The 23,472-nt window shown below is 40.1% G+C and overlaps 1 protein-coding gene across 1 annotated transcript; it reads left to right on the top strand.

The window, feature by feature from the left end:
• On the top strand, window positions 1-22,175 carry LOC122944546 (albumin-like). Its single transcript, XM_044302949.1, has 15 exons — window positions 1-132; window positions 1,645-1,708; window positions 4,915-5,047; window positions 5,343-5,548; window positions 7,789-7,921; window positions 8,059-8,153; window positions 9,865-9,994; window positions 11,627-11,838; window positions 12,288-12,420; window positions 12,508-12,605; window positions 13,675-13,813; window positions 17,823-18,046; window positions 19,219-19,351; window positions 21,613-21,674; window positions 22,049-22,175. Exons 1-14 carry the CDS (start codon window positions 54-56, stop codon window positions 21,664-21,666), a joined length of 1,833 nt encoding a protein of 610 aa, XP_044158884.1. The 5' UTR covers window positions 1-53; the 3' UTR covers window positions 21,667-21,674; window positions 22,049-22,175.
• The last annotated feature ends 1,297 nt before the right edge of the window (window positions 22,176-23,472 follow it).

Genomic DNA, 23,472 nt, shown 5'->3' with positions numbered 1-23,472 from the left:
GTTTTCTCATCTTCTCCAGGCTTCTAAAAGGTCCTCCCCAAAAATCTTCAGCCATGAAGTGGGTCACTCTGATTTGCTTGCTCGTATGCACCATAGTAACTGAGTCAAGGTATTTCAACAAGAGAGATGCAGGTAAGAGATTATTGCATAGTTAATAGTACAAACCTACAGGTAGTTATCAATGTAGTCCAAATAATTTTCCTTCCACCTTTTCGTACCATATGCAAGTCAGTTGGCGCTTATTATTTTTATGTTTGCAGCTCAGTGATCAGGAGCGGTCTAATGAGCAATCGCTAATGTGATTGCTCATATGCCCTTGCTTTATATTATGTTGGCAGCATATGTCCTGTTAACATGGGAACAAGCATTTTTATGCCCTCACATAAAATCCATTTCACCTAGACAAACACAATCATGTGTGGTGTCAACCTGCAAGCAAAACATACCTCTGCTCCTTTCTTTGGCCAACCCCTCTCTCACTGCTTTGATTGACAGGACCGGGCAATGGCAAAGCAGTGAGAGAGGGGCTGGCCAAAGAAAGGAGAAGAGCTTGGGTGCAAGAAGAGCAATGGTGTTGCCATCATTGCACCAAACACTTAATACCCATATTAAAAAAAAAAAATGAACTGAGCCTTGGCTCAACAAAAGAAAAACAGAGGGTTAATCAGGTGGACCACAGCAATGTTTGGGTAGAAGTTTTTTAAAAGAGCAATATGGACTATTACACATACCGTACACGGTTCAGTCATAAGGGGAACACTCCTATGATAGTTCATTCCTGATCATTGCCCCAGGTCAACATCCCACTGATCAACTGACAGATTCAAACTCTAGTTTGTTGCCTGAAGAATGGAGCTATACTAGTCTACTTCTATTGATAAGTAGTTGTATGCAAGCATGTTCTTTCACTTTATGTAAGCACAGGATGTATAGTTTATATATGAGCATATAGTTTACAAAGTCCTGGTATCTAAACTGCTCTAAACCAAAATTGCAGTTATATTAAATCCTTAGCCTTTGGGTGTAGGTTAGGTATAGGTATGAGGTTTGTAATATTCCATGCACATGCTGAAGAAACAACTGTATTCAGGTATTTGGAATGGATCTCATTTGAAGAAATCTCTGCAAGAAATCTGCTAGGTATGAACATAACCTTACATGGAACCAACCAGGCTCTTGCCTTGCCTTGGCTGACTAATTGACTTTAAGTTAAAAAATGTTTTGCTTTATTTGGCTTCTGAAGCTGGAATGTCTATATGCTGGTATATACACTACACAGTCAACTGAAGAAAGTTGTTCTACAGGTTTCCACCCCCTCTCTGACCTCACGCAAAGGCTCTATAAAACCGATTTATGACCAAATCACTTTATAAATCGTTAATCAGCTTTATAGATTGATTACAAAGGGTCAGAAAGGAGGCCGGAGACCTGAGCTGTCAGCTTGTCTGATGGATTCATCTCTGCAGTTGGCTGTATGGTGTACATACTAGTGTATATACCTGCTAGCTGCAGAAGCCAAATGAAGAAACATTTTCAATTAGGCCAATTAGAATTGTTTTAAAAAAAGTGATCCAATGGTGCCCATTGCTTAACAGTAACATAGTTGCCAAATTATCAGAACTATAATTTTTTCATTTTGCCTAGAACATCATGCCCGGGTCATTGGTGAAATATCTATAAAGATAGGCCAGGATAACCTTGATAACATGTAAGTATTATTTACTGTCTTTCATCGTGTTCTGTCTTTTTAGCTTTGTGTTCTCCACTGTGTTATGTGTGAAGAAAGAATAACCAGTGAGGCAGAGAAAATGTCCTTTTACATGGGCCAACAAAGCGGACAATCAATGAGGAAGTTCATTCCCCACATTGCTCACTTTTTATGGGGATGAACAATCGTTACTATGATCGTTCGTTCCCATACAGTTTAGGCTACTTTACACTAGCGTTCGATCGGATCCGTTCTGAACGGATCCGCTCATATTAATGCAGACGGCGGCTCTGTTGAGAACGGATCCGTCTGCATTATAACTTAGAACATTTTTCTAAGTGTGAAAGTAGCCTGAGCGGATCCGTTCAGACTTTACATTGAAAGTCAATGGGGGACAGATCCGCTTGAAGATTGAGTCATATGGTGTCATCTTCAAGCGGATCCGTCCCCATTGACTTCCATTATAAGTCTGGACGGATCCGCCTCCACTGAGAATGCATTAGGGCCAGACGGCTGCGTTCAGGGCCGCTTGTGAGCCCCTTCAAACAGAGCTCACGAGCGGACACCTGAACGCAGGTGTGAAAGTAGCCTTACTTGTTGGTCAGCAGAACATCCCTGTTTGCAAAGAGCAAAGTGCCTCAGACAAACTAAGATTTTTGGTGCCAAGTGAAGGATGCAATCACCTGACAAATGAGCATTGGCACCTTTACAAAAGCCAATCATCAAGAACAAGCGTTTGCATGAACGTTCGTCTCCAATAATTGTCCTGATCCTCAGCCCCATAAAAGGGCCCTAGATCTGATTGCTGCCATAAAACAAATCTGACATTAAATTGTAAAATAAAAAAAGTGGCCAAAAAAGGGGTTTTCCAGGCTCTTGATATCGATGATCTATCCGACACCCTGCACTATGAGGGAACTAACACTTTGAATGGAGTCAGAATCACAGTTCTGTTGCGGCTATGTTGAGCAGCTCATCTCCAATTTAAGTGATGGGAAATAAAATTTTGCTTCCGGTTGTGTTCAAAGTGTTAGAGCCTCTTTAAGGGTCCATTCACACGTCTGTGATTTGGGTCCGCATTCATTCCGCAATTTGCGGACCCATTCACTTTCAATGGGTCTGGAACGGATGCAAATCCACATTTCCTGGATCCGCATCCGCATTTTCGGGATCCGCATCCGTTTTTTCGGGATCCGCAATTTCGTTCCTGAAAAAAATAGAACATGTCCTATTCTTGTCCGCAATTGCGGACCAGAAAAGGCATTTTCTATTATAGTGTCTGTGATGTGCGGTCCGCAAATTGCGGATCGCACATTGCAGGTGTCTGTGTTTTGCGGATCCGCAAAACACTTACGGACGTGTGAATGGACCCTAAGTGTTTGCTCAGGTTAGTACTTATTTGGTTAAACGGATGGACCTAGCCCTATGTGGGCAGCAGCATTTGTTAGCAAGGACAGTATGTGGGACCCTTGCTGCCCATTATCTACATTTCCTCTACATTTACAGTTTCCTACTCTTAGCCATTCCCTACTCTTTTACTCGTTTGATGCCATTATTTTAAGGAGCCATGCTATGTTTGCAGTATCATTTTTTAGAGGGCAGGGTGTGTGTAGCACTAGTTTACTGTGTAACAAATATTTTAGGGGATGGGGTTTGTGAATCATTATTATATTCAGGGGCCAGTGTGTGTAATACTATTATATTCAGGGGACATATGTGTGTATGTAGCAGTAGTATAATCAAGGGGCATGGTGTGTGTAGTGCTATTATATTCAACGGCATCTGTGTTTATTACCACTATATTTAGAGGCCATGGTGTGTCTAGCTCTATTATATTCAGGGGGCAGTGTGTGTGTAGCGCTATTATATTCGGAAGCATGGTGTGTGTATCTGTATTATGTTTAGGGTGCATGTGTGTTTAGCACAATTATATTCAGGGGGTAAGGTGTGTGTAGCTCTATAATATTTAGGGGACATGGTGTGTGTAGCACCATGATATTTAGTGAGCACAGTGTGCGTAGCATGGTTCTGGTGCTGGATTTATGTTATAAGCTTGATTCTGGGGCTGGATTTATGTTATATTGGTTCTGGAACTGTATGCAATGAGCTTGGTTCTGGTGCTGTATTTATGCACTGAGCATGGTTCTGGTGTTCTATTAATGTTTTGAGCTTGGTTCTGGTACTTTATTTAGTTTTGATCTAGTGCTGTGCTTATGTACTGAGCTTGTTTAGGGTGTGTATTTATATACTATGCTTAGTTCCAGTGATTCTATGGCTGTATCTATGTACTGAGCTTGGTTCTGGCACTATGTGTTAAACATGGATCTGATTCTATAACTGTATGTTTAGCAATAAACTTGTATTTAGGGGGGGGGGGGTGAACAAAAATGGCCAGGAGTTATGTTATACATCTAAGTGAATGATTATGAGCATATAGGTCTATAAGTAAGTAATGGATGAATGTAATATAGTGAGTGTTGGTGGGCAGATATGTATGTAGATGTTTTTATATTTATAGTATGGTGCACGCTGCACTAAAAATTTCTCCTGGCATAGTCTGAGGCTATGAGTCTTACTAAATGTCCTCCAGTATGTGGAGGAGGGCCGCAAGTTAGTTGGGGCCCAAATAAATGGACCGCTCCATACTCTTGGTATTCTTAATGTGGCCATGCATACATTCATAATCTTTTAATTATCATACTGGAATAAAATTTACAATAGTAGTCACAATCTTAAGAATAAAGATACATTGAAAGCAATATATTTATTGAGCTGCCATAATGAACACTAGAGATTAGCGAATTTCAGGTTATGAAATTCGTTCATGCTTCGTTTACTGGTAAAAGGTGAATTGCGTTATGGATTCCGTTACCATGGACCACAACGCAATTCTATGACGGAATGCCTTTAGAGAAGTCTATGGGCTGCAAAATGGATCTGGCCCGTTTCTGTTATGCAGGAGAGGACTCCCCTGCATAACGGAAACGGGATGGATCAGTTTTGCAGCCCATAGACTTCTATTATGACGGAATGAATAACGGAATGCCTCTAAAAGCATTCCGTCGTAGAATTGTGTTCTGGTCTGTGGTAACGGAATCCATAACGCAATTCACCTTTTACCAGTAAACGAAACACGAACGAATTTCAAAATATGAAATTCGCTCATCTCTAATGAGCACCTTTAATAACATACTGCAATTTTGCAGAGTGCTGGCTATGCTCGCTCAGAACATGCAGAAATGTGCACTTGAACAACTGCTGAAAATTGTGGAGGAGTTCAGAAAAATATCTCTACATTGTGTTGATCATGAAGAGGACGCAGAATGCAAGAAACCACTGGTAAGAACATCTGCTAGTCATAACGTCATAGCTTAACTATTCAATTGACAGCCCCACTTTACAGATTATAACCGTGTGTGGATCCAAAGTAGACTTCTATGCATTGTGCAAAATGATGATGAACGCCAATGAAATAACCTTTCCTGGCACAGACAAGTGGACCTCCCTATGTCTGATGCAAAATATTTTCCTATCAACGTATTCCTCTAGTCCAATATGTTGTCTTCAGGAGTTACACCACCTCGAAGCCAAATACATATCCCATTGTAAAGCTATGTTTTTTGTGCATTTGCAGATTGCATTATTCCATGATACGGTTTGTAAACATGAGCATATAGAAGAAGAATATCCCTGGACTACTAAGTGTTGTGCCATGCAAGAGCCAGAGAGAGAGAAGTGCTTCCATGATAATAGAGACATTGAAGTGGAGATCTATAAGAAACCAGAAGTTGATTTTGTCTGTAAAGATCTGAAAGAAAACCCTAAGCACGCTTATCACTAGTAAGAGTTAATACATATCTTTTTCACTTCCTCGTGTCATTTTTAGGTAATGTTGTTACCTGGTATACCTATTGGCGCAATACTTGATATACTGTATAGTAACCAAGTTATATTTGATAACGGCAGACCTGACTTGTGTAATATATGCAGACATGTACGGTAATTTGAAACTTCTGGTCACTAATGCAAAGTCTGTAACATACTCATTTATACTACTTAGTGGTTTCCATGTATACATCATTTGTACATATTGATTGTATGACCAGAAGCCCAGCAATGATATGCTGTTGAGGCCAGTGTTTGGCTGCACAAAGTGACCTGAATGGGAAGGGCAGGACTTTTAAAAAGTTAGTGCTGATTTTTCTTTTGTCACCCATCCATCTCCCTGTTATTAAGGTTTTAGTTTTGGTAAAACAACCTTTTTAACATGTAAACAATGCTAGGAAATCAGTCTAGAACCTGTCAATTTAAAGGGCTTGTCTGTGAGTATTTTTAATGATCGGTGGAGGTCCGACACCCAGGACCACCACCAATCAGCTGTTTGAGAAGGCACCTAGTAGTAGCTATGGTCCTTCCCTCAGCTCACGAAGCACAGTGCAATACACTGTATAGTGGCTGTGCTTGGTATAGCAGCTCAGCCCCATTCACTCCAATGGGGCTGAGCTGCACCTAAGCCATATTACTGATAAACATGACGTCACATGGCCCAGGCAAAACTGCCAGACGGCAGCAGCGCTACTGCAAGTGATGGTGCCTTTTCAAACAGCTAATCATGGGGGTCCCTGGTGTTGGAACCCCACCAATCACATACTGATGATCTAACCAGAAAATAGATAATCAGTAAAAAAAAGAAAAACCCCTTTAACCCCTTCCCAACATCCTTTCTACATGTGCGTCGGATGTTGGGTCTTTAAAGATGGCACTCATAGCAACTATGTACCTGCTGTTTCATACAGCAGACACCCGCGGCTAACTACCGTGGACATTTAACTCCTCAGATGCCATGGTCTGACCAAGTTCAGGCGCACTTTCCTTGGCGGCAATCGGGGAAAGCTCCCTGTTGTAATAATGAGCCAGAACCTGTACTAGACTAGACTCATTATTAATATATCCTAGTTCAGGCCAGCAGGTGGCAGCACTGGACTCGCATATAGCAATTTCTGTACAGAATAACGGACTATTTTTCATTATTCTGTACAAGTTGCAATCTCATGATTGCAAGTTGTGGTCCCCTTGGGAACATAAAAAAAAGTTAGAAAAAGGAAAAAAAATTGGAAAAATATGAAAAAATTAAACTTTTGAAAAATAATATTATGGGCATCGCTGCATGCGAAAACACCCATACTATTAACATATTAAAAAGTTAGCCCACACAGTGAATGGCGTAATGGAAAAAAAATTGCTGATTTGCTTTTTTTTTTTCATCAAAAAGTCATGCACACCACAAAATAGTATTACCAAAAACTACAGATCGGTCCGCAAAAAAATGAACCTGCATCCATCTCCATAAATCTAAAAAAGTTATGGGGGTCAGAATACGGCGATGAAAAGAAAAACTAAATCTCAAAGTTTATATATTTTTTCAGTATTAAAATGCAAGAAAAACTATATATATTCATACTGACCTGGAGAATAAAGATCATAAGTCAGTTTTATGGCATAGTGAACGCTGTAAAAACAAAAAAGCAAAAAACGTAAAACTTGCGGAATTGCAGTTGTTTTTCAAATTCTACCCCATTTGGAATTTTTTCCCGTTTCCCACTACATCTTATGTAATATTAAATGGTGGCATTAGAAAGTACAACTTCTCCTGCAAAAAACAAGGGCTATGTGAATGGAAAAATAAAAAAGTTATGGCTATGGGATCACAGGGAGCGAAAAACTAAAACGCAAAAGCGGATAATTTACACATCAGGAAAGGGTTAAAGGGGTCTCACAGTTTTAGATAAGGATATCTTATTCATTGTAGAATAAAACGTTATGAAGCTTTGCAATATGCTTTTTATTTGAATTCCTCAGTTTTCAAGACCAAAGCTTGCTATCAGTGAATGGAAACACAGCTTGTTTACATCCTATGGCTTGATTATGTTCATGTCCACCATCTATTGACAGCAAGAAGATCCAAAAAATGATTAGTAAATGAAAATATGTCAGGAGGTTACATAATCAGCAGTATACGGTGGTGACGCTTTCTAAAACTTTCCCTCGCTATTCTCACTGTATGGTTTGTGCATTTTCAGCTACGTTTATCATATTGCAAGGAGGCACTCACAGCTCTTCCCCTTATCGGTTTTGACATTTGCTCGTCAATATCACACTATTGTCATTGAATGCTGTGCAGAAGAAAATAAGGTGACATGTTTTGAGACTAAGGTATGGTGCCTCATTTCTTAAGGTCAAATATGCATAAACTGTAGAAAGAAAATAACTATTATTTCATTAATACTGCTCTGTGCATATGACTTTTGTAATCTATATTTCTACTTACTCTTATTAACCTTTTCTTCCAGTTCACTGAAATCCTTAAAAACATACTTTATTTGGAAGGCATGCAGAAGCACACTTGCCATATTATTGATCATTTCCCAGAGGTCTTTTTGAACATGTAAGTTGCTGAATAGTTACTCATTTGCATTTATTCGTTCATATAGAAATGAAATGTAGCACTTATCTGTTTTATTTTCTGATACAAGATTCTTTTTTTTTTAATATACTGCACATGATTATGGAGGCCGGCCATTTTGCTTGAGCTGCTGTTAACAGTATTTTGAGATATGCTTGATAGCAGTCACATGGATCTTAGACACAATGAGGGACATTTATCAAGATTGGCGTTCACATATGCCAGTCTTGATCTCTGTGCGCCGGAGATGCGTCTAAGTTAGGCTACTTTCACACTCGCGTTTGGTGCGGATCCGTCATGGTTATGCACAGACGGATCCGTTCAGATAATACAAACGTCTGCATCCGTTCAGAACGGATCCGTTTGCATTATCTTTAACATAACATGAAAGTCAATGGAGGACGGATCAGTTTTCTATTGTGCCAGATTGTGTCATTGAAAACGGATCCATCCCCATTGACTTACATTGTGTGTCAGAACGGATCCGGCTCAGTTTCGTCAGACGGACCTCAAAACGCTGCTGGTGTCTGGTGTCCGCCTCCAGAGCGAAATTGGAGCCGGAACGGAGGCAAACTGATGCATTCTGAGCGGATCCTTTTTCCATTCAGAATGCATTAGGGCAAAACGGATCCATTTTGGACCGCTTGTGTGAGCCCTGAACGGATCTCGCAAAAGGAAACCAAAACGCGAGTGTGAAAGTATTTCAGATATAACTTACTGTACACCAGTTTCTGTTATTGAGTGATGCAGCATCCCAGAAGAATTCCTTGACTCAGATGTGGCTCAATGCACCTGCTACATGGCGGCTACATTCATACTTGGCAGATTTATCTCAACTGAAAATAAGTCTGAAGAGGGGTTGTTTTCGCACTAAGCATATAGATTCCTGCGAGCCCCATTAGGATTAGTAGGACAGTTGGAGAAATTTCTTGAACAAAGCTCCCTCACGTGAATTAACCAATACCATGACTAGACCATTAACACTCCTTGACAAAAAAGAACAAAAGTTTGCATCTAATACGGGGGGGAAAAAATACTTCTCTAATTGCACAGATAAGACATCATGTGACTCACATCATATGTCTGTGACAATAGAACTGCTTGACTTCCACCTGTCCCCTCGGGGACAGATCAGACTGTATAAGGCTTTTTTTTAGCTGTCTGTTCCTATGGAGACATATAGGTTGGCATATGATGAAGATGTAGACACAAAGGGGCACATTTATTAAGACCGGCGTTTTTTAGACACTGGTCTTAATAAAGCCCTGTGCTGGTGGTGGATCTGTTGAAGTTATGGCGAGACGCCGGCCTCTCCATAAATTCAGCTCATCCAACACCAGTTCTAAATGTAAGACAGCTTCTGAGATATCTTACATTTAGACCATTTTCTACGCCTAAAACAGGCGTAGAAAATAATGAATGAGACAGGCCTGCTGGCCCAGCCCAGCCCAGCCCACAATTTTAGACTTGATGTGAGTGGGGCAAAATTGCACATAGCTGTGCAACTAAGCGTTGGGCCTCATCTGCGCCTGAAATAGGCCTAATATAGGAGTATTTGAGTATGGTAAATGACATCCAAAATTATTTTTAATTAAAATTATTTTTGTATCTTATTAAAGATTTTCATGTTTTGAACTACATCAATAAATCACTGACCTGTTCTTATTCCCTGATTTGTTTTTCTCCACTTCAGAAAACTAGCTAAACTTGCCCAGAGATACGGTGGCATTTGTTATGAGGAAGCGCATAAACTCGCTGTTGAATCTGTGCATTCCGCTAAGGACTGCTGTAAAGGCAATGTGGTCGAATGCATGGTTGAAAGGGTATGACAACTGCTGCATGTAGAAATAGACATATCTATGTGGTATACACTGATGGAGTCACTAGGCAGTATTAGTAAACTACGCTACACATTCAATCTAGCATCCATAGAATAGGATATAGGGCAGGGGTAGGCAACCTCCGGCTCTCAGCTGTTGTGAAACTACAATTCCCAGCATGCTCCATTCATTTATATGAGAGTTCTTAGAAGAGCAGAGCAAGTATGCATACTGGGAGTTGTAGTTTCACAACAGCTGGGAGCCGGAGGTTGCCTACCCCTGGTATAGGGTATATCAGTAAGCAATAGTACTAAAGTCTACTATAAATTAAAGCTACCGTAGCTTCAGTAAAATAGGATATTTGAGTAGGCAGTAGTACTGATTTATACTACACATCTATCATCAATAGAATAGGACATGTAAAAATGATCTAACCACTGTGCACCATAAAGCAGGTTTCTGTTCATGAATGGGCTTTCTGAGATAGTATACGAGATATATATATGGATATAAGGGATATTATCGGGAACAAATGATTTGTTGCCTGCTTGTTACAGAAGATGAAAGCTAAATTTACATGTAGCAATCATCTCTGCTGTATGGAGATGAGCGATTGTCAGAGCGATTGCTCATCCCATACACATCTGTTGTTGTTAGGGGACAATCCCTGTAATAATGGAGCATTCCATATGCCATATACCGTACAATCAAATCACAGAGGTGCAGTATGTGATCACAAATGTCTGTTATGCAACTACACACAGGACAGTATGTTACAGTCTTTGTACAGCTTTAAAAGGGTATGAGCTATTCTTAGGATAAGTCATCAATATCAGATTGGTGGGGGTCTAACCCCCAGCTCTTCTCAATCGGTGCCAGCATGAGAAACAAAACAGTGGACAATGGCAGAAGCAGGTTAGCTCCCCTTCGGTTGAATAGAAGCTGAAATGCAGTATGATGGCCCGTCTGCTGCAAGGTGGAGAGAGCTTTCTGCTTCCAGCAACGTCCACTACTTTGTTTCCTACAGAGGACAGCTGACCAAGAGGGTGCTAGTTGTCAGACTCCCACCGATATGATATTGATGGCCTATACTAAGGATAGGTCATCAGTATCTACAGACTGGAGACCTTTAGGTATCTTATTCCTGTGCAAAGTTATCATTCTTACATTACAAGTTACCTTTCTGTGGATAAAGCTCCTGTCCTCAAATCCCACATACTTCCTCCACCTGAGCTCTGCCAGTTTAGTGTTATCATACAGGTGGTGGCCTCAGGTCAACCAGTCAAAGTTCTTCCTACATTTTCTTATGTAGCTGGGTTCTGATTGTCTGCTATGATAATACTACGCTTCAGGTGCAACAGAGCAGTGCTTTCATCAGAACACAAGCACAGAAACCTCTCAAAAAACATGTAAACTTTGGCTTTAATTAAACTATGCCCTGTTAAGAGTGAGTAAGGCACTTCCTGCAAGCCCAGTATACCTATGTACATGGAATCTGTAGCACACATTCTAAACTTCCAAGCATACCCTGAGCAAATCCTTCCAGGCCAGATTCCATTGTAAGTGTATGTAAGTATAGGTATAGCTATATACCATTAAAAATTATTAATAATATTGTATGTATTTATCTGGCAGCTGGAACTCAACCAACATATATGTGCCAATCAAGAGAAAATATCATCCAACCTGAAAGCTTGCTGTGAAAAGCCTATATTGGATCGCACAGCCTGTATATATTCCTTACCTAATGACCCGCCCCCAGAAGGTGTGCCTAAAGACATAAACGAGTTCATAAGTGAAGAGGCGTGCAAACAGTTTGCAGATAAAGAAGACGATTTCTTAGCCAGGTAAATATCCATATATTTACATTTAGAAATGTATATGCATAATCTAGGCCAACAGCAACTTGCATTCTATCTATCTATTTACATTTATCTTTCATATTTATCTCCAGATACCCCTCTATATACCTATCTATATAGATATCTATATCTATCTACCTATTATATCTATCTATCTATCTATCTATCTATCATATATCTATCATATTTATCTACAGATACCTTTCTATATACCGATCTTTCTAGATATTTATCAACTATATCTATCTCATATCTATCTATTGATCTATCATATTTATCTACAGATAACTGTCTATTTACTTATCTATCTATATATATATATATATATATATATATACGGTATATAGCGCTGCAGAATATAACTATATAAAATACATACGGTACATATATAATTTAAAGCAACTATTATTGTTATAATATTTGTGCTGTTGTAGGTTTCTTTTTGCGTTTGCAATAAGGCATCAAGACTTATCTTTCCTAACCATTCTGAGAGTAAAAACAGGCTATAAGGGTGTGCTGACCAAGTGCTGTGCAGAGTCAAATCCCGTGGAGTGTCTCAAGTCTGCGGTATGGCACCTTACCTAGGCAATTACCTGACAGTCATATTGTGCACATTTTTATTTACCACTATTTAATGGCTTTATTATTTTGCAGCCTCAACTACTGGAAGCTGGAATCAAAGCAGCCCACGATCTAGCAAAGCAAAAATGTGAAGCTTTTGAAAAGCTTGGATCTTATAAATATCAAATACAGTATGTATTGCAGAGCAATTCTGTGAATACCTTGACTATGGTGGGGTGGTGGTCAGAAAATGTAAGGCACAGAACATGACAGAACATGCAGATCCATTAAAAGGATAATAGTAGAGGAGATAATAGTAATAGGTATTATATGTATTAATTTTAGCTTGATAATTAGTATCCTACAGAACAGATTTACAATTATATTTATAAGTTTTCAATGAAATTATATCCATTTAGCACTTTTAACCATTTCTAATGGTTTGCTAGGCTATGTATCTTAGAGGATGAGTTCAATGTAGGGGTTTGACCAATCAAAGCCACTGTTATATGACAGAGGTTCAAATGATAAACAGGCTGGGTTGGGGTGGAGCCATCAGAGCAGCCATTTTGATTAAAATAGAGAGAAAGAAGCCAGGTAGATAGCAATGTAAGGCTACTTTCACACTAGCGTTCGATCGGATCCGTTCTGAACAGATCCGATCATATTAATGCAGACGGAGGCTCCGTTCAGTACGGATCCGTCTGCATTAATAACTTAGAAAAAAATCTAAGTGTGAAAGTAGCCTGAGCGGATCCGTTCAGACTTTCAATGTAAAGTCAATGGGGGACGGATCCGCTTGAAGATTGAGCCATATGGTGACATCTTCAAGCGGATCCGTTCCCATTGACTTACATTGTAAGTCTGAACGGATCCGCTCGCCTCCGCACGGCCAGGCGGACAGCTGAACGCTGCAAGCAGCGTTCAGCTGTCCGCCTGTCCGTGCGGAGGCGAGCGGAGCGGAGGCTGAACCCCGCCAGACTGATGCAGTCTGAGCGGATCCGCTCCATTCAGACTGCATCAGGGCTGGACGGAGGCGTTCGGGTCCGCTCGTGAGCTCCTTCAAACGGAGCTCACGAACGGACCTATGAACGCTAGTGTGAAAGTAGCCTAAGTTACATGAGGACAATAACCTTCTCACAGTGCTGAATAGTATTATATGATTCTAAAATTGATATTTTAACATGGGAATAAGAGATTATCCAACAATTGAAAATCACTTAATAGATAGATCTAATAAATATTTTTTGTTCTCAACAGTCTACTAATAAAATATATGAAAAGCATGCCACAGGTGTCAGAAGCGACCATGCTTGAAATCACTAGTAAAATGACAGAAATTGCTGGCAAATGTTGTGCACTTCCCGAGAGCCAGAGATATGCTTGTGCAGAAGAAAAGGTTTGCTGGTTTCTACTAATTCTTAAACTCATCTCCCAAATTGGCTACTGACGCTTTCTACTTCATGGTTTGTTTATGAATCAGGGCAGTTCAGAATGAAAAAAACGTTCAAAGCAAATAATTATCCTAAATCAGCGTAGCACTGACAAAAGAATGTACAAAGACAATCAGCTTGACGTCTTGTACCTATAATCTTAGGTGTCCCCTCCACATTGACACTGTGTAAATTCACACAGAGCAGAATAACAATGATGCAAAGTTATCTTATTATAAATCTGGTCTCTTTAAGGAGAGCCAACAACCTGCCTAACATCCCTTCAAGGCATCACACTCAGCCATCCAGAGTTCTATTCCTTACTGATCAGGGGCAAGCAACCCTAAACAGCTGTCTATGGATGTATATTTGGCCTGGCTATTTTCCCTTGTCATGTTCCAAGGCTTGCCAAAAAGTTGAACTTCCAGAAGGTGTGATGCCACTTTCCCTGGAAGATACCTCTTTAAGCCCTTAACGCTATATGACGTATATACTCGTCATGGACCACTGCTACTTAGTGCTCCATTAAGAGTATATTTGTCATGGCATTGAACTGTCACCATGTCTACAGACATGGTGACAGCGCTGAGACCCCGGCTGTTACACACAGCCAGAGATCTCAGCTAACCAATCAATGAGGGTGGTCCAGGGCCAGTGTTTGCTCTGGCTAATCTGTACAGACTAGCCAATCAGAGCATAGTAATGCTGATTTCAGGTTCTGATCACCACAGTTCGTGACTGTGGGGATTAGAACCTTGTATAATGTATATATTATGCCCCTCCTCTGCCCCCAATGTGGCCCGTGCATGATCAGGCCCCCAATAATGTTCAGGATGGCCGAGCAGGCCCCTGCCACTGACCCCCCAATCATCTTCAGGATGGCCGAGCAGTAGCAGAGAGTGTCAGTTGTAATATACAGCTGACACTCTGCTGCTACAGCCAACATCGGTGCCAGCACCATAGGGGCCACTGTATGGAAGGGGTTAACAGAAGCAGTGTATTGCAGTATATGAAAAAACCTTGGATTCCAGCTCTTCTTAATAAAAATGCTTTATTCGACTTCCATTAAATCTGACATCAAATAGGACACTTTGCTGTGACGCGTTTCGGGCTATAACATCTTAGCCCTTCATAAAGACTTTGCTTTTATTGTGGAAAACCAAAATAAATTTTAAAAAAATAGACATATTATATATCACCGCATCCGTAATGAGCTGCTCCATAAAATATCACATGATCTTCCCCTAAGGTGAATGTCATAAAAAAAATTGATAAAAACTGTGCCACAACTGTGTCAACTTACCTCACAAAATGTGTAATACCAAGCGATCTAAAAGTCCAATACAGACCAAAATAGTACCAATCAAACCGTCACCTCATCCTGCAAAAAATGAGCCCCTAAATGAGACAATTGCCCAAAAAATAAATGGCTTTCAGAAAATGGAGACACAAAAACATATTTTTTTTTTAAAATGCTTTATTAATAAAAGTAGTCATATTTGGTATCATCGCTCCTGTAACAACCTGCTCTATAAAAATAGCACATAATCTAACCTAACGTGATCAGAAACTAAAAACTGTGTCAGAACTGCTATTTTTTGGTTACCTTGCCTCACAAAAAGCATAATATTGAGCAATCAAAAATCATATGTATCCCAAAATAGTACCAATAAAACTGTCATGTGCCATGGTTTCCAAAATGTCATTTTTTGGGAGTTTCTCCTGTAGGGTGCATTAGGGGTTCTTCAAATGTGACATGGTGCCTAAAATCCAGTCCAGCAAAATCTGCCCTCCAAAAACCATATGGCACTCCTTTCCTTCTGAGCCCTGCTGTGCGCCCATACAGCAGTTTACGACCACATGTGGGGAGTTTCTGTAAACTGCAGAATCAGCGTAATAGATATTGAGTTTTGTTTGGCTGTTAACCCTTGATGTGTTACAGGAAAAATGAATGAAAATAGAAAATCTACCAAAAAAGTGAAATTTCATCTCCATTTTCCTTTATTTCTTGTGGAGCATCTAAAGGGTTAACAAAACTTGTAAAATTGGCTTTAAATAACTTGAGGGGTGTAGTTTCTAAAATGGGGTAATTTATTGGTGGTTTCTACTATGTGAGCCCCACAAAGTGACTTCATAACTGAACTGGTCCTTAAAAAGTGGGTTTTGGAAATTTTCTTTAAAATGTTAAGAATTGCTTCTAACATTCTAAGCCTTCTAATGTCTTTAAAAAATTAAATGACATAAAATAAATGTACAAAATGATGAAAAAATAAAGTAGACATATGGAGAATGTAAAGTAATAATTATTTTGTGAGGTATCACTTTCTGACAAAAGTAAAGAAATTAAAATTTTGAAAAATTATAAAATTTTCAGTAAATTTAAGATTTTAAAAAAAAATTAAAGGTGATTTATACTGACAAAAATTTGCCACCATCACAAGAAAACGGTCTCAGAATGGCTTGGATAAGTAAAAGTGTTCCAAAATGATTACCACATAAATTTCCAAAATTTAGCTTGGTCCTTAAAGGGGTTCTGCAGTTTTTTTAACTGATGAGCTATTCTCTGGATAGATCATCAGCATCTGATTGTTGGGGGTCTGACACCCGGGATCCTCGCCGATCAGCTGTTTGAGAAGGCAGCGGCACTGGCAGTAGCTCCGCTGCCTTTTCTCTGTGTACCGCAGGCCAAGTGACGTCACGACTAGTATCAATGGCCTGGGCGGGGCTAAGCTCTGTTCATTTGAATGGAGCTTATCCCCGCCCAGGCCAATGATACTAGTCGTGACATCACTGGGCCAGCAGTAAACAGCGAGAAGGCTGCGGCACTACTGCCAGCTCCGCTGCCTTCTCAAACAGCTGACACCCGGGACCCCCCTCCGATCAGATGCTGATGATCTATCAAGTTTAAAAAACTGCAGAACCCCTTTAAGGTGAAAAATGGGTTCTGCAGATCATCAGCATCTGATCGGCAGGGGTCCGACACCCGGGACCCCCGCCGATCAGCTGTTTGAGAAGGCAGCGGCGCTCCAGGAGCGCAGCGGCCTTCTGACTGTTTACTGACTGTTTACCGCAGGCCCAGTGATGTCACAACTAGTATCAATTGTCTGGGCGTGGCTAAGCTCCATTCAAGTGAACAGAACTTAGCCGCGCCCAGGCCAGTAATACTAGTCGTGACGTCAATTGGCCTGCGGTAAACAGTGAGAAAGCCGCGGCGCTCCTGGAGCGCCACTGCCTTCTCAAACAGATGATCGGCAGGGGTCCTGGGTGTCAGATCCCCGCCGATCAGATGCTGATGATCTATTGAGAGGATAGATCATCAGTTTAAACAAACTGAAGTACCCCTTTAAGGGCCTAAGGAGCGCAATTACCCTACCTAAGCTGCGTTCAAGGCATTGCACTCATCCAGGCAGAATTCTACTCTATACTGATGAGGGGTAAAAACCTCAAAATAGCTGTCTGAAGATGGATATTGTCTTGGCTATTTTCCCTTGTCATGTTTCAAGGCTTGTTAAAAAGTCAGATTTTGTCTTATAGGAAGCCACTTACATAAGGTGGAACTAGTGAGACAGTTCTCTTTTCCTGTGAGATAACTCTTTGCTATTTTTATAAAGAAAGAAATGTTTTATTGAAACTTAGTTGCATTACTCCTTGGTTTTTTACAGACCTGTAATATGGCAGGAAAAGAGGTCCATGGGATGTCTGCCGACTTATGAATCTGACTGAAAATAAATCATGGCATGTTTTATCAGGGAGGGATTCTCTGCTAGCAGCACTACTTCTGGGGGCGAATATGTCCAAACATACAGTGCCTAGTGCAGCTTATACAGAAGCTCTTGGGTGCCATACTACTCTGTGTCAGGGAGTCATACAGTCTCTGTGCACTTCCTTACAGACTTCATACATAGTGCTGTAATAATACTGAGTATAGTAACAGTTGCTCGTCAATTAAAATATATTTATTTAATCTATTACCAGCTGGATAGGTTATTGGGAAAAATGTGCGAAAAACAAGAACATACATTCGTAAATGACCAGGTTCGTCGGTGTTGTACTGAATCTTATTGGAACAGAAGACAATGCTTTACAGAACTTGAAACTGACCCTTCCTACAAACCACCACCGTTTGATGAAAATGCCCTACAGGTTGATGCTGATATCTGTAAAGGGACAGAAGATGAGAAGAAAAACAAAAGACTTACGTAAGTTCTAAGAAATCAAATTCTGGCTCAAACCAATGCCATTATTACTTTAGAGTACTTTCACACTAGCGTTAGAGGATTCCGGCAGGCAGTTCCGTTGCCAGAACTGCCTGCCGGATCCGGAAATCTGTGTGCAAATGGATAGCATTTGTTTCCGGATGCGGATACGTCTGACAAATGCATTGAAATACCGGATCCATTTCTCCGGTGTCATCCGGAAAAATGGATCCAGCATTTATTTATTTTCATATTTTTAAAGGTCTGCGCATGTGCAGACCGGGAAACCTGATCAATTTTTCCGGAACACTTGGCCTTAAAGGGATTCTGCCACCAAGTTTTAGGCTATATAGAGATACGGACGCGCATGCACAGTTCCTTCTCTGATGCTGATGCCAGCACAGGGAAGGAACACTATACCGGCACTGCGCATGCGCGAGCTCGTGCATCGCGAGATTAAGGCAATCTATCGGTGACGAAAGGAGGAGATTCGGAGGACATAGGCGGTGCTGGGCTCCTTCACAGGCAGGCGTGGCTGGGCACCAGGAAGGTTCGTACAGCCCCTTGGGCACCTTACAAGGCTAATTTACATATCTCAAAAATCCTTTTTTAAAGAAAATAAAAGCACACAGCCCTATAGGACCGGTATATTGCGGGCATGCTAGCGGCGATCTAGCCGTGCATGTCCGTATCTCTATAGCCTAAAACTTGGTGACAGAATCCCTTTAATACATTTCAATGGAAAGTGTTCCGGAATTTTGGCCGGAGAAGGGACTGAACTGAAGACATCCTGATGCATACTGAATGGAATGCTTTCCATTCAGAATGCATTGGGACAAAACTGAAGGGTTTTTATTGAGCCCCTATGATGGAATTCAATACCGGAAAACTTTAACGCTAGTGTGAAAGTACCCCATAGTTCCCAAATACCCTAATAACTACCTATCTAGGAAGTTAAGATTTAAACAGAGCTGCTGGACTTCATATCATATATTTTATTATAATAGAAAATTATCTTTAACTAGAAGAGTCAATGTGCCATATATGATGGGCCATGGTGCTGTAACTGCAAAGAAGTGACCCATACTTTAGCCAACAGCAATGCTATATAACTGTTTGCAATTATTTTTAGCTGGTTGCATTTATTAATGTATCACTTTATAATTAAATTACAGATTGCTTATTCATTTGTTTAAAGTCAAGCCTGCTCTGTCAGAAGAAGAAACGATGAAGTGTGTTGGTGAATTTACAAAAGTGAGAGAGAAATGCTGTGCCGAAGAAGATCATGAAGCTTGCTTTGCCAGAGAAGTAAGCTTTTTGTTACTGTTCTGTTTCTTGAACAGTGAGTTAGTTTACTCGAAAAACGAAATTTTGTACTCAAGTAAAGGAAGACATTATAGCCATATTTATATAACCATATTTTGAATTTAAACCCATTAAAAAAGTTTCTCTAGTTCTACAGCCTTAAACATATTAGAGCACCACGTACTTTTCTAGTCGCCCCCTTCACTAAATGTTTTGAGCTGGATAAGCATGTGCCGATTCCCAGCTCTCTGCTTCACCTATAGTGAATAGGCTGAGATCCTGCAGCATTTTCTCTGCTTATCAGAGGAGGTGATGAGCAAGTGCAATGGCATTCTCATTCTCTGACAAGCAGAGACGTTTACACATTGACGCAGCATCACATTGGACATTGGACACATTGACTGCTAGGGGAATGGGAAGACAAATTTGTGTCCTGGTTGGCAGAGGTATACCATATAGAACTAAAAATTTGAGGTACAGAGCTGGTGCGCTCGCACTCCAGGAATGGAGGATAGAAGCTGGTGGGCTCATAAGGCATGTGAGGTTTATTACATTTCACTGCCTCTCTGTGTTTGCTTGTACTTTGCAGGTTAAAAGAGCTTGTGAGATAACCTCACAAATGTTCTTCACTCTCTTCCCTGTGCTCAGGAACTAAGGGAAAAGTACAGGGAAGAGTGACATGTACAGAGCTACCAGCGGTCAGTGTTGGAAGCAAGTTGCATAGGCAGAGACAGGGCACATATAGTGTGGCAGGGACCTGGGTAGTGAGACAAGAGGCAGGCTGAGAAGCCAGGCTCTGTATGTGCACATAGTTCACTTCAGTGCTCAATAGATGGTAAAGACAGACTCTCCTTAGCAATGCTCAGTTGGATTATTAGTAAGGAGGCTCTTTAGATGCAGTTTTCTAGTAAATAAGAAAAATATTTCCCTTAAGTATATTACAAAATTGTTTAACATCCCTGTCCCTACACTATATTAAAATAAACTAAAACTACAGTTACACTTTAAAGCAAAATAAAGTTGAGGTTTTAAACAAAAATAATTAACAGATTAGGCTACTTTCACACCAATGTTTTTGCTGTTTTTGCAGCAAAAAAAACGCTTCCGTCATGATAATACAACCGGCTGCATCCATTATGAACGGATCCGGTTGTATTATCTTTAACATAGCCAAGATGGATCCGTCATGAGCACCGTTGAAAGTCAATGGGGGACGGATCTGTTTTCTATTGTGTCCGAGAAAACGGATCCGTCCCCATTGACTTACATTGTGAGTCATGAAGGATCCGTCTTGCTCCGCGCCACATCGCGGTCAGCGTTATTCTGTCCACGATGGGGAGCCAACCAAGCGGAAAGGAATGCATTCTGGTGCATTCTGTTTCGTTACGTTTTGTCCCCATTGACAATGAATGGGGACAAAACAGAAGTGTTTACCCCCTCTATTGAGATCCTATGACAGATGTGAAAGTAGCCTTAGAAAAAGGGTCTGCGTTTCTTCAAGGAACAATGCCACTCTTCACCATTGCCAGTGTTCATATTCAAGTGAAATGGGCTCCTACATTGTGACTGCTTAAAGGCGTTATCCCCTGGCTAATGTAAAAAATGAAAATCATACATAATCTAGTACGTGACAACTTCTTTCTATCAAAGCTAGAACCAGCCGTGTACCTCACATGGATCCAGAGATCTCCCCATTCTCTAGTCGTTCTGTAGAGTTATTTTAAGCCTTTCTCAGAGGGCATGTCTGAGTGGCAGTTCAAGGATGAAACTGAGCATGTGCTTTCATCTCAGTGAACATGACAGAGAAATTAGAAAAAAGCAAACAGCAGGTGGCGCTATACAGATAGAGTTAATTGAATAACTCAGTAGCTATACTAAATTTCTAATTAAATGCAGATTTGAAAACCGTAGACTGTTATTCATGGGACAACCCCTTTAACTACTTGTTAAGTTTGATCCATTAGGACACAGCTATGAACAGTAATTGCAGGTTTTTTTTTGCATAATATTATAGGCTACAAAGGTTTAAAGTAGTGTAAAATACTCCTCTTGTCTAATCAGTGACTCTGGCTAATACGCTGTCCATCCCCCATCCTTTACACTACAGCTATGTATACTACTATATGATAAATACAGGCCCATGACCAAAGGTTCTTAAGAAGGGAGGTTTTTATGTAGGCATTTATGAATGTCTCTTATGAACAATAATTTATGAATGTCTCTTATATGTCCCTTAGCTGATTACATTGTTTTTTTTCCTCCAGAGAATAACTTTTCTTCAGAAACTAAAGGCAGTGCTTGGAATCGGTATACTATAATAATAGAGGTAAATATGTGATATTTGACTGTCTTTTTAGAGCAAATGAAAATTTAGGTAAATAGGATTAATTTACTTATATAGGTAGTAGAATTATATTTGTATTGCATAGTGAGCCATGAGTTGGCATTACTAGCAAAACATTCTGCATTTGTGATAAGCTATACAGGATATTACTGCATAGAACGCTCCATTCTCCCTGTTTATCGTTGTTAATATTAATATAGGATGAGATAGAATAAAAAGTCTAACCTCTTCCATCACTGTCACAGATATCCTATGATTTTACCCTCACTCGCAGGCTGCCAAATGTATCAAGTGTTTGCCTATTCATGATAGTTCATCATTAAAAATCAAGTTTAACCTTTCTCTTTCTCCTATAGACTGCAGCCTCGCTGAGGAGGAGGAAGACCAGAATCTGATCATTAGTACAAGTTTCAGAAGTCTCTAATGAAAAGTATACAGAGCTGTTTTAAAACATGAAATAAAAATCTTGTGAATTAAAGCTCAGCCACTTGTTTGCTTTCTTGGGGTAAAAAAAACTGTGCATACTTTGGAAAGACATAATAAAAACATATATGGAGATTATACACTGCCTGTCCAAAAAAAAAAAAAGAGTCGCCACCTGGATTTAACTAAGCAAATAGTTATGAGCCTCCTATTGGATAATTACTGCATGGGCGATTATCTTTCAGCTGGCAGTAAGTTATTTTCCGCAAAGAAAATATGACCTGTCCTACTCTTGTCCGTTTTGCGGACAAGAATAGGCAGTTATATCAATGGCTGTCCATGCCGTTCCGCAAATTGTGGAACACACACGGACGCCATCCGTGTTTTGCGGATCCGCAATTTGCAGACCGAAAAACACACAACGGTCGTGTGCATGAGGCCTAATAGTTATCACCTATTCTGTGGATAAGTGATAACCTATAATAACTAGAATACCCATTTAAAGGGAATGTGTAACCAGAAAATCACTAATTTTCCATGTCACTATGTATATTTAAACAAAAACCATAAAATCCTTCAGTTTTCACACTGGCCAATAAGAAAAATAATAGGTGCCACGTCTTGGTCTGTACAGATCCCTTTACTGCAGTTATTGCTTATCTATACACAGAGACGATATAATTACAGGCAGGATTAGAATGACAGATAAGAGAAGATCAACCATTCACAATAGGTGATTGTCACATTCTTTCCTTGTACAATGACCTCTGCATAGAAGTCAATGAGGTCCCATCCTGACCATTGTGTCTATGGCCCATGGGGCTGCCGTAAAGCATTTTTTTTAATGCTTTCTAAATGCTGTTAAGAACAACTTAGGCAAGATGGCCGCCCCCATAATCATGTTCAGTAAATAGAATAAAACAATCAGAAAATAAAAACAGATTAAACAGTTTAGAAAAAATGATACGTGTTACTATCTGCTTTTAACTGCCCCATAATATTTTGGTGACACACTTGCTTTAAGCCATCATGTAATGAAAGTGATGTTCTACCTGGATACAATATTATTTGTGTACCAGTTGCAGGGCTGGATAAAGAATTTAAAGTGTCATTGCTAGGAGACATGGGGGTTAATGCAAAAATATTGTGGAGTGCAATAGAGCTGAGCCTTTACATTAAGGGTTGCAAAAGCTAAAGTAGGGGCTAATAAGGTATTCTATAGTGATTAAAGGAGTAGCATCAAAGATATGAGACATTTCTCCAGTTGTAAGCTGCCTTTAGACTGTGTTGTCAAAGGTGACATGCGCTAAGGCATTGGTAGTTGCACTGGAAGAGAACCAGAATATTGTGTAGATCA

Source organism: Bufo gargarizans, chromosome 1 (genome assembly GCF_014858855.1).
Source record: "Bufo gargarizans isolate SCDJY-AF-19 chromosome 1, ASM1485885v1, whole genome shotgun sequence".
In the NCBI taxonomy this organism is placed as follows: Eukaryota; Metazoa; Chordata; class Amphibia; order Anura; family Bufonidae; genus Bufo; species Bufo gargarizans.
This window is presented reverse-complemented; position numbering and strand designations above follow the sequence as displayed.